This window comes from Brachyhypopomus gauderio, chromosome 8, assembly GCF_052324685.1.
Source record: "Brachyhypopomus gauderio isolate BG-103 chromosome 8, BGAUD_0.2, whole genome shotgun sequence".
NCBI classification, from domain to species: Eukaryota; Metazoa; Chordata; class Actinopteri; order Gymnotiformes; family Hypopomidae; genus Brachyhypopomus; species Brachyhypopomus gauderio.
In genome coordinates this window covers 25,399,179-25,411,678 of record NC_135218.1, presented here as the reverse complement: position 1 = coordinate 25,411,678, position 12,500 = coordinate 25,399,179, and the positions used below count along the sequence as shown (strand labels likewise).

The following is a 12,500-nucleotide window of genomic DNA, read 5'->3' as shown; positions in this document are numbered from 1 at the left end:
GCGGGGTGTGTGGGGCGTGCGGGGTGTGTGGTGCGTCGGGGGGTGTGGTGCGTCCGGGGTGTGTGGTGCGTCGGGGGGTGTGCGGGGTGTGTGGGGTGTGCGGGATGTGTGGGATGTGTGGGGCGTGCGGGATGTGTGGGGCGTGCGGGATGTGTGGGGCGTGCGGGGTGTGTGGGGCGTGCGGGGGGTGTGGTGCGTCCGGGGGGTGTGGTGCGTCCGGGGTGTGTGGGGCGTGCGGGGTGTGTGGGGCGTGCGGGGTGTGTGGTGCGTCCGGGGCGTGCGGGGCGTGCGGGGTGACCGAGGCCCGCCCTCCTGTTCCTGGCTCCCCTCAGCCTCGGTTGCTTAATGGGTCCAGCTGGTCAGACACTAACTTTGCACGCGCCATTAGCTGTAGTGGCACCCAGCACAAACAGGCAGCTTTGGAGACGCCTCTCTGAGGAGGTTTACACAGAGAGACAAAGTCATTGGCAACCTGTGGGAACAAATCTCAGGTTTCTGCTGCTCTCAAAAATGACTTTGTATACGTCCTGGTGGAGGAAGTCTAATGTCTGCAATGTGAAATTAGATTAACGATTACACAAATTATGCTTTTGTAACGTTGGACAATGGTTTTCTGAATATACTCACTTAAGCTTCCATGAGCAGCATATGAAGCCTAACTTTATTATCACTGGTCAAAGACAAAATTAAGTTCTGAAAAAATCGGTACTCACTTTTAAGCAAACAGCACAACGCCCACTGTCATCCGTTGAGTTCCAGAACAGGCAAGACGGGGAAAGACAGAATGTGTTGTTCAAATGTGCCTCATTAAAATAAAATAAATAAATAAAAAACTATATACTGGCAGGACCAACTAGTAAAGAGGACACCTCATGAAAGAATCTATAATAATGAGATTACTCCTTTTTATGCGGTGGTTTATCGAAAGTCCTCAGATGAGGCCAGACAGGGAGTGTTGTGAAACATAACTGGGTCTTTATGTTTGTGTGCCAAGATGAGAACGAAAACACTGTTCATTTTCCACTTCATCCATTAGCAATTTAACACCAGACCAACATAATATTTTACCTGCTTTTTACTGTTGATTCTACTGCTTATTAATCCAGAAGGTGTTTCACGGCTTCCCAGAGATCTCTGGGGCAGACAAATGTACCAGAAGTGTTTTTGTGAAATGACGACACAACTTGAGGAGGCATGGAGTCGCAGTGAAGGGAAACCCCTTGCACTTCTACGGGGAGAGAGGTGGGACAATCTACTCAAAGTGCACTCCCTCAATAGAGAAATACCATCAGGTTTCGACATCTCAGTTGCAGGCCCGAAGTGTGGGACACTGGTATTATGGGGAAAAGTTCAAAGGGGCTCAGCTTTGTGGTTGACTCTTGCTATTGAGTGAGGGTGAGGTGTGTCTGTCCACTCCTGTTGGTCTATAATACAGAAGCTCTTTGGTAGTGTTGAATGGTCCACTTCCATATCTCCATTTGCCAAGGCTGGTAGAGTTTAGCCAGAGAAATAAATATCACAGATGAGCAAAATTATATCTTCATTAACTGACGCTAATCCGATTGCACTGGTTAAATCTACAGGGGTCAATATTTTGATCGAATGTCTGTTAGTTCCATTTCTGGCTGAAAAAGATGTTTAAAAATCTTAATTGCAGGAGATATTTATTACGGCTTGGGAACAGAATACATTCCCTAAATAATTGAACCTTCGGTTCGTGTTGATTTGTCATGGTGGTTATGCAATCAGTTACACCGATTTTAATGCCTCTCGTGGGGCTCATGATTATTGGTGTTTTTAAGTCTCTTTGTCACTTCTAATTAGCATGAGTGGCCAATGGTTCAGCATTAGCTTAGTCACACTCACTGTCTATCTGCTGTAATCTACTTTCTATGCCTATATCACTTAGCACTAATCTCTTCTGGTCAATATGAAGTCACAGGGGTGTTACTGAGCAGGTTGACGTGAACTAACTGTGGGCTGGTTGTCTGGATATTTCTGGACATTTCTGGACATTTCTGGGCGTTTTCTGGATATTACGCCGAGTCTTGGACTGAGTTGCGGTGTCAGTGGAAAGTCTCTATTTTTTAAAATCTTGTCTTATGGTTTTGCAGGCTGACCATTATTCTCACACTTACACACATTATGAAGAGACGATGGCTCATGCCAATGTCAACACATTTCTGAAAACCTTCCACACATTTTGCAAGTTCTTGTATACTGTGATCAAAATGAAATACAAACTATGAACCTTCTCTTCAAAATGTGCACGTAACACGAATGACTGTGATGTTTTTCACACAGCATTAATAACCTGAAAACACAGCCGTCATATTGAATATGCTGTTATCTCTCTTTCATGCATAGACTAGAGACAATGAATAGAAAATGCATGGTTATTTGATGAATTATTTATTGATGCATTTATTTATTTTAAGCAGGACTTGAACTTGGGTCGTACACTTATCAGCACTGAGCAGCGTAATCACTGACCTTTCAATGGCAAGAGAGGGGAAAATATTCAATTGTATATTTAATTGGTAAACAATAGAGAGCATGATGTAAATAAAAGATGTATGTGTTATTACATAACCCATGATATCATGCTGAGAAGCACAGAACTATTGCACAAGGGAATGTGCTTGCTTCAAATCTAAAATCTCCCATGATTACTGGTGTCTCATGGTCATAGCATGGTTGATGATTCCCAGGCGAGGTCTTCCTCTTTCATCCTTTCTTTCGAACTCTTCCCCTCCTCTTCCTCTTCCTCCATTACCTAAGACTTTTCCTATAAGACCCCCTGGATGCTTTAGGTACTGGAGTTGAATGTTTATTCTACCGTTGCTTGTGGGTGGGTATGTCCACTAAACCTGCCCAGAAGATCCCTGAACAGACAGCTCATTCTTCATACTGAAGTTCATCCTTTATGACACATGCGTCTACGTGTAGCTGTTCTACATTAATAATACATCTTTAAATGGGCTATGCTTTCTTACACACATCAGTCTGTCTTTGCCTCCGTACAGTATGTTGTGTATGATAAATGATATTTTGACTTCATTTGTCTAATTATGTTGCACTAATAGAAAAGTGTAGAGGAGGTTTTACTGCATCTCAGAGGGTTGTGTGAAGTGTCTGGAAAGGCTGATTGGCAAGTAGAATGTGTTCAGGGTGTCGTGTAAAAGATGTGGACAAAACACACCTGAGCTTCAGTTATTAAGTTCAATAACATATAAGCAATCAAGAAAAAAAAACTGTCCTGTCCTAATTAGAGCACGTTTCTGAACCATCAGTTTAAATTGTTGAACAGATTGCAAATGAGGTTTTCTCTGGCATTATTGAACCTTCATATACATATGACCTTCAGTAACCTCTACCTAAAGGTCCAGGAGAAGGGCAGAATACAGTCGGACCACCTTGGTGTTCTACCTGAGGTCGTTTTGACCCAGCAAATGCATAATTAGGAGTTTAGAAGTGGTTTGTGTATGGGGGGGAGGATAAGCTAGCCTTTGGGAGTGTTTAGGGCCATCTGCGGACACCAGCTGGGGGTTGGAGAGGTCGTCTCAGCCCTGACGTGGCACGTCTCTCTGGAGGACACACCAGCTGCTCACCGCTAGCACCCCTCAGCCCAAACCGCTAACATGTTGCCCTCTGGCCCTGAGCTAGTTAGCATTCCGTGCTGTTGGGCGACGAGCAGTGTTGCCGTGTGGGTCTTTGAGAGGCCACTATAAAGACCTTTCTGCCTTTCCCCCTCCCTCCACCTCCCTCCACCTCCGCCTGGCTGTCAGGACTACCCAAGGTCAGCCATGGGCAAAGGCAGTGGGTGTTGTACTGCATTCTGATTGGATACCACGTGTCTAGCGGCGCTAGCGATAGCTTATCTCCTAAACACCTTCCATCACCAATCTGTTGATGGCTCAGCACATTCAGGAGTTCTTGCTCATGTTTTTTCAAGCGCGTCATGGTGCTGATCCCGAGTCAGTTTTTGCCCTTTTCTAACTTTGTGAGAACAGTCAAAAGGGCAAAAGAGTTCTGAGACCAGATCAGCACTTGGGCTCTTAGACTCAAGATAAATGTAATTCTCAGCGTCTGAACTCAAACATAGCTTGAAAAGTGCTAGAAAGGCACAATGTCACGCTGTGGGACTCTGAGGATGATTAATCAAGGGGGATCCCATGCAGGTCTTTGTATAGAGCAAATGTGTAGCAAACAATGAACACCCTCGACTTTTCAGTCATGAGTATCAGGAATGATAAAGTTGCATGCGGCAATGATAATTGCAGGTGTAAAGGTTAAACATGTGGAGGCTTCATGGGTAAAGGCCATCACAGTCCCTCAGTCTCCTGCAGGAAAAGGCCTTATGATCTCAAGCGCTTGGAAAGTCAGTTATTCCCAATGTTTCCTGCACACACCGTGTCTTCCTCGTCTACCTCTCCTACCTCGTCTACCTCTCCTACCTTTCCTACCTCTCCTTCCTCGTCTACCTCTCCTACCTTGTCTACCTCTTCTACTTCATCTACCTTGTCTACCTCTTCTACCTCGTCTACCTTTCCTACCTCTCCTACCTTGTCTACCTCTCCTACTTCGTCTACCTCTTCTACCTCTCCTACCTCATCTACCTCTCCTTCCTCTTCTACCTCTCCTACCTCATCTACCTCTCCTTCCTCTTCTACCTCTCCTACCTCTTCTACCTCTCCTAGCGCATGCTCTAGCTCTAGTAGCCAGTGGCACTGGGCACTCTCAGCACATCTGGTGGCAAACTCATCTGAATGAAACGTCAGCACCGGGAACGCCACATCAGGATATACGGGCGAGGACACGGGACCGCTGCGGAGAGCCGAAGGTACTGGTTACCTTCTCTTGACGCCGGCATCTGTTCACTGTGCGAATTGGCCTTGGAGTGCCTGTCAGACCGGGCAGTGGACCTGCTGTTTGTTTTGGCAACGCACCAACAGTTTCTTCATAGTGCAGTCGTTTCTTTGTTGTGGGGGGCGTCTTCTTTCACCCATGGTACATTTGAGATGGTTTAGTCTTTTGCAGCTCACGCAGCTGTTTCGACAGTGTCTGCCTTTCAGGTTGGAACTCTTGTTTGAATTAATTTATTCAGGTGATTACACTCCTTTCAGTGCCGTCCATTTGAGCTTCGTTTGTGTACTGATTCTGTAGCTGCGTAGCTTTTACCATCTGTAACAATGATAAAAAAAATAGAGAGTAAAAGATTCTGTCTTCCTTTCTTTTCTGTGTGTTCCCAACAGAGTGAAGGGTAACACCTATTTCTCTGTGAAACAGCAAATCAGCATATAAATCATACGTTTATTGTACCCAGAAGGAATTTTGTTTGTATATTCTTTCTCTCTCTCTTGTGCTGAGGAAACAAAGCCAGATAAGGAGGTGCTTTATAAACCACTGCTGAAGAGGCGCTGATGTGATCTCCCGTGGACATCGGGCTGTGGTCCTAATACCTTTCAATCCAAATGTTGCTGATGTGCATGTGTTGTGGACTTACGAAAAACGTTTTTCATTGTTTTGGGAATGTGCAAGACCAAGTGTTGTGTTTCAAAAGATGAATTTAAAGATGTTACACCTCAGTGTTTTATTTTTGGTACATGCTACAGTCACAGAGAAAAGGTGAGATGGCAGCTGCTTAATGGTTTGGTTGGGCAGAACATTCCATTTCCAGTTTGAGGATGAACAAGCAGGATAACAGATCAGGACGTTTGGCCATCGTAGAGCTGCAAGATCTTCGAGTGGCCTTGGATCTGGGATTATTGGAGAACCTGAGTAATACAGAGGGGAGTGTGCAGTGGTGCTGTACACACTGTTTGTACTTTGGTCAAGGGGGAGCAGAATTTTATGAATGAGTGTCTATGTTTCTAGGATGGAAAAGTGAGCATGACTAAAGTCATTGGTTAAAATAGAAAAAGGGGCTAAGCTGTTTGAATAAAGGTCCCTGTCAAACATTTAGAAAATCTCTCTTTCTCTCTCTCTCTCTCTCTCTCTCTCTCAACCCTCTTGTCTGTGCCTTATGTGTTGGCCAGTTGATACCTGTGAGCTGAAACCACAGCCATGCTCCTTTTATACACATCCACTCCGCTCCATTATGCCAGAGTGGTGGAGAAAAGATCATCACGATCTGCACCTCTGGGCACACGATGACTCTTATCACATTGCAGAAAGGTCCAACTCTCCGTCTGCCATCGCCAGCTGTGATTTGGCCGATGTGATGAAGCCTGTAGACCAGCTACTCACACACGGACGGAGAACAGAACAGAGCAGTGGTCATCACACAGATTTCACCTGAAAGGAGGGGTGGGGGGGGGGTCACATCTGCCCAAGTCTGTTTCATCTTTGTTGGTATTGTAAAGGATTTGCTTTTAGCTTTCTTTGACATTAAAATGTTCTAATTTCGTCAAGGTGCGTCTATCTTTAAAAACATTCTAATACTGACCAAACACTTCAAACTCAAGTTTCTTTTTTGTTGAATTTCATTTCATGAAATTGTCCGGATCCTTGAATTTAATTTAATCACATTATGTGTCTCTTGTGGCTCTGTACAAATCTCCCTGGCCTGCAGATCCTGGTGCACGTGGGTTTCTTGACGGAGGAATCCGGAGACGTGTTCAGCCCCAAGGTTCTGAAGGGAGGCCCCCTGGGCGAGATGGTTCAGTGGGCAGACATCCTGACTGCACTCTACGTGCTCGGACACAACCTGAGGATCTCCATCTCAGTCAAGGAGCTCCAGGGGTGAGTTCCACCTCCGCAGTTCAGAGTATCCCAAACGGCCTTTCGTGTTGTCAGTATATATTGCATATAAGTAGCTGACCTTTCATAGACGCTTAAGTTACACGCTTAGGGTGTGCACATTTTTGTTTCTTTTGGTTTTCAAATTATGAACCTTTCTACAATTGCATCTCTCTACCTTTCTTTCTTTCTTTCTCTCTGATTCTCTCTCTGTCCCTCTCTCACTCCCTCTCTCTCTCTGTGTCACTCTCTCACTCCCTCTCTCTCTCTCTGTCCCTCTCTCACTCCCTCTCTCTCTCTGTGTCCCTCTCTCACTCTCTCACTCCCTCTCTCTCTCTGTGTCCCTCTCTCACTCCCCCTCTTTCTCTCTCTCTTTCTCACTCCCTCTCTCTAACCCCCCCTCTCTCTCTCTCTCTCTCTCTCGTGGCTGGCCTGCTCCCTGCTGTATGGTTCTGTTTGATCTCTTTGAAAAGAACTTTGTGCTTCAGCGCCCTTTGAAAAAAGCCCCTCCATGTTTTGCTGGAGCTGATCACGAGGAGCCGGTTGTAACCGAGCGACGCTGAGTGAAGCTTGTCCTGCTCGTCCTGCTCGTCCTGCTCGTCCTGCTCGTGTTCGGTCCTGCTCGTGTTCGGTCCTGCTCGCTGAGATGTGGCTCGAAAGTGCAAAGGCACAAATCTGAATATTCGCCCTTTAACCTGGATCCGTTTAGCAGCACATCAATTCCTGTCCTGTCGGAGTGACTGGCGTGGCTTGGCCATCGCCTCTGTGTCATATATCTCGAGAGTTGGCAGAGTTTTATACCGCACGAACGCATCCAAGGCTACGCTCGACATCCGTGAATCTCCCCGCCCGACGCAGCAAACGGCACGCTCTCTTTGGCTATCAAAACAGGACCAGGACGCAGTAAATCGGGGAGAGGAGTCAGCGTGAATCCGGAAGAGCGGATGGCACCATTGCCAGATTTCTGAGCAGCGGCGGTCCGATTTAGCGCTAGCATCAGTTAGCGGATGCGCTAGCAGGGACGAGGGATGGATCGGCGTGCTGGGGGGCCAGTAGCAGACGTGCTAGCATCACTCAGGGCTAAGTGGCGTAGCATTCGCCGGCTCTGCTTTATGGAGGCTGATATGGAAGTGTACAGGAAGGTGACGGCATTAGTTATTCATGGCACAGTGTAGCTGCTGACAGGCCTATTCTCTGGAGACGGATAGCAGCCTTGTGCAACCTTTCCCCATCCCCTCAGGTGGAGTTATGGGGAGTTATGGCAATATATCAGCAACTATTGACGGGAGCTGGACAGACATCACACATTTAAGGCTAGCTGAGGCTAGCTGGTGGAAAAGGTGACAATATGGAAATCGAACATGTACAGGCTTTCAATCCTGAAATTCTCTCATTTTTCTGAAACCCCCAAAACCTCAAAAACCCGAAATGACAAAACCTCACACGAAAACCCCACAACTTCCATTACTGTCCAAACATAAGGCAGCAGTAATGAAAGTCAAAATTAAAGTTTCCAATGTTCCCCTGTCTATCTCTCAATCTCTCTGTCATACTACCCCCCCCCCCCCCACACACACACATACATACAGTGAGTCAAGTTGAGTGACATCTCTGAAGAAACAGCTGGTGTGTGATTAATATGGCTCTGACACTAGTATAAACATTGTTGTCATGTGTAACATTCTGCAAAGCGACCCGCAAACTTACAAAGTAGTCAATGTTTGATTATACCGGTGTGTGTGTGTGTGTGTGTGTGTGTGTGTGGAAATAGGAGTATGTTCATCCACTTACAATTTTTATTTCTAAGATCAGATTATGGAGATACTTTCCAGTAATACTTTGGTCAAACTTCCTAGATGCGTTACTTGCTTGTGTGTGTAGAAGCTACAGAGTTAGTTTGAGGCTGTGAGGGGGGGGGGGGGGGGGGGGGGGGCTGTTTCATATTCAGACTCAGAAGATGCTGTCAAGTGCAAATCTCTTTGACTCGTCTGAACTCGCCTGAAGATTCTGTCTGGAATTCAGAGATGTTTTGCTGTTTTTTGCCCCTGTCCTTCAAGTCTGCAAAACGCAGGAAGAAATATTGGCTCCTGGAGGCCTCGTCAGGACCAGCACTAGAGCTCCAGTATTAGAGCTCCAGCGTTAGAGCTCCAGCATTATTAGAGCTCCAACATTATTAGAGCTCCAGCATTGTTAGAGCTCCAGCGTTAGAGCTCCACTATTAGAGCTCCAGCTTTAGAGCACTTTGAACTGTCCTGAGAAGGAAGAGCTTCTCCTTCTTTGATTTGGCATCTACTGCAATGATTTGCAATGGTTAATCTTTCACAAGACTAACAAACCACCCAATATGAAAAGCTTGCCGGCTTATGATTTTCTACAACTGTAAAGGACTAACGTACTGAAGGTCACTGTTTTTCCACAGACATCAGCCGTAAAAATGTTTTCTCGGTTCTTCTAGCCCTCACTATATTTTCACGTCTGCACTTTTGTCAAAGGTGTCAGCCGGCGGTCTGGAATGTTCTGAGGAGGAACAGACTAAATAGGTCAGTGTGAATGAGAGACAACCTTGCCAAGGGTTCCCCAAGTGTCACGGGCAGGCGCGGAACACACATTCAACGCCACCACATCACCAGAGTGCGCCGGAGACGGTCTGGTCTGTGGGGGAAGCCTTGAGAAAAAACAGGGCCAGCAGCTGACAATTCATGTGCACAGCAGTGGTAACGTATTACCAATCGAATACCAAGAACAATATACCAGTCAAATGCCAAGAACAAAATACCAGTCAAATATCAAGAACAATTTACCAATCAAATGTCTAGAACAAAATACCTGTCAGGTGTTCTTTGGAGGGTCACACTTGTGTCTCTGTCACTCTCCAGCTTTTAATCAATCACTTGCATCAACATTTCAGCAACACACGCCATATGCTGTGGATGCAGTGTGTTATCTTGAATTGAAGGGAGCTGTCTATGGTTCTGAAACACTAACTCCACATGACACAGTAAACGAAAAGCTTCCAATTAAACAATGAAAAGTGGATAATGAAAATAAAATAATGTGCCATTATTATTGTGCGCTTCATATTGGAGCAAAACAGAGATGTGGTTGACGGAGTGAAACACGTATGTGAGCAGTAAGAGATAGAGGATGCTTTCTTCCACTTCACTGACACTCCATATTTTATCATGAAATCCAAATTGTTGTCAGTTCACTTTGGTTCCTTGTGTTTAAGTCCTCCAAGCTCTAATGCGTAATAGAAATAGATTGTAGAGTTAGTTATTAAGTCTAACAAGTTAACTTTGGTGAACCAAGGTGGAACAGAGAATTCATATAAAACTGGTTAGGCAAAGGGAGTGCCCACCCCAAAAATACCTGTACCCTACTTATTTTAAATGCTGAATCCAAATGTGTTTTAAGTGTTAAGTGTGAACTATAATGACCCCTTTTTATTGACGCATTCTGGAAGCTTCCTGAGGCCAAATATAGATGACAATACACCTGTACATTTAAAAAGCAAGTATGTACATGTTTTAAGTGTAACAACCAGACATGTGTAAAGTATTAGAGACCCATACTTGAGTAAAAGTACAAGTACTCTATCAAAAAAGTGACATGAGTAGAAGTTGAAGTGTTCTTTAAAAACTTTACTTAAGTGAAAGTAGAAAAGTATTCAGGATTTTTTGTACTTAAGTATTGCAAGTAGTATATTCTAAAATATGTTACTCAGGTACTGAAAGTGTAAAGTACAAGTATTGTACAATTTACACATTTATTGTGTTTTGTATTAATTAAAGAAAGCAAAGTTTCATTATCAAAATTTTTTATATATCACTTACAAATCAAAGCTGTCAAAGACCACAAATACAAGTGCTCTGTATGTAAATACAAGTAGCAACTTAAAAAACTGGGCTTAACACTTCGTACACAAAAAACTGATAACCTATGTCCCGCTACGTTGTAGGTTTGACGCAGAAGTACAAGTTAGCCTGAGAAAACAAGGTGTATTTTGGATGTAAATCCATCTGTCGGGTTCTAAGGGTGAGCCTACTGCCCTGTGTTTGCCCTGTGTTTACCCTCAATAAATGCCCTTACCCTATAAAACACTACACTATAAAAATGGGCACATGATTAGTCAGCACGAAAAGAGACACGGCTTACTTTTGTTAAAAACACAACTCAGCGTGACATCGCCTTTATGATTGCCAGCTAATGTTAACTTGTTAAGTGAATACTGCAGCACGTAATGAACATAATTAAGTTAGTTATCTAGCTAGCTTACTGATGGCTCAAGCTGGTGTGTCTTCTGTGCGTTATATTTGTAACTTACCTTGATGTGTTTCTTCAAGTTTGAAGGTGAATTTTTGAAGGCCAATATCTGACCCTCTTTAGAGAGGCAGAATAGGCACTTCATCCTATAGGAATTTTCTTTCACTCTGGCAAACGAAAACATTATGTCTAGGTAGGGCCAGGGTGGTCTCCTTCCTCACTCTCACTGCCATGATCACTTGATGTTGGAGGTGTGGAAGGCCAATATATGTACATTAAAACGCCAACAAGCTTATGTAATACACTTATTCTTCTGCTGTTGCCAAACACAGTACCATCTCTTTTAATCTGATAAAAAGTGAATTATTTCGAATAATTTCGGTATATGTGTATTTGTAAATATATGTACATTAAGGTGCTGGAAAATATTAAAAATGGACCTTGAAAGTGCTTGAATTCCACCTTGTAACAAAAATCGAGAGGGGCACGACCTTGCGAGGCGACCGCGCGTGGGGCCAACGCGCATGGGCGGAGCATGGGCGGAGCATGGGCGGAGCCACTCCGACTGAGTCAATTTTGGCGTGTGGACCCTTGCGCCAGTTGCGTTGTGTCAAGTAAACCTAGCTTACGAAACTGAAATTTTCAGTGAAGCTGGGCAGCGGAGTAGAAGTAAAAGGGGGGATGCGACCGGAGAATGCGCAGTTTTCTCGTGAGACCGCCCCGATCGCTTGACCCAGTGACGGCGCCATCTACCGCTCTGGCAGTGATGATAATATGGGTTTGATTCCAAGCTAACATGTTTAGAATTGTAACAAAAAATGTTAATGTAGTAAAGTACAGATACAGCGTTTTAGTACTTAAGTACTATAGTGAAGTAGTTCTACTTCGTTACTATACAACTCTGGTAACAACTGATGCATTTTTGAATGAGTAATAAGGACTTATGAATCTGTTGGCTTTTTCTGCTCTGCCACCTGGTGGGTCACGTGTGTGTTTCTCTACAGGTGCTCTAGGAATCTGGGTACAGTGTGTGTAATGAGGAGAGGAGATACACAGACAGCTCAGTCAGGCAGCATTAGCATTAGCTACTGTCAGAAGCAAGACTTCATAATGAATTTGCTTTCAATAAAGGTCTTCCTGCATCAAGTATTTATAACTGGATGTGCTATTACCCATTTTCTCTCTCTCTCTCTCTCTCCTTGTCGTATCCTCTCGTATTCTCTTTCTCATTCTTTCTCTCCATGTGGTTTCTCTCCATTCCAATACCACATCTTTGAAAGCCCTTTCATGATCCTCTGAATGCATTTAAATAGTCTAATGTCACAATTCCATGCCACGTCAAGCTTGTGATTGGCTGCTGTGGCAGTGGCTGCCGTCCCTAATTGGCTGTGGAGGGACTGATTAACGAAGCCCACAGAGACTCACCTCGCAGGATGGGCTGCTCAAGTAAACCTGCCCCATGACTCCACCCCCTGCACCTCTCGGCTACATGGCAG

General features: G+C 44.7%; 1 protein-coding gene across 1 annotated transcript in view; it reads left to right on the top strand.

Annotated features, from left to right (window-relative positions):
• LOC143522123 (alpha-1,6-mannosylglycoprotein 6-beta-N-acetylglucosaminyltransferase B-like) overlaps positions 1 to 12,500 on the top strand; it is a 105,581-nt gene that overhangs the window by 49,630 nt on the left and 43,451 nt on the right. Inside the window, exon 8 of the mRNA XM_077015852.1 lies at positions 6,575 to 6,744. Within this exon, the coding sequence (XP_076871967.1) occupies positions 6,575 to 6,744 (170 nt within the window). The remainder of the gene's footprint in view (positions 1 to 6,574; positions 6,745 to 12,500) is intronic.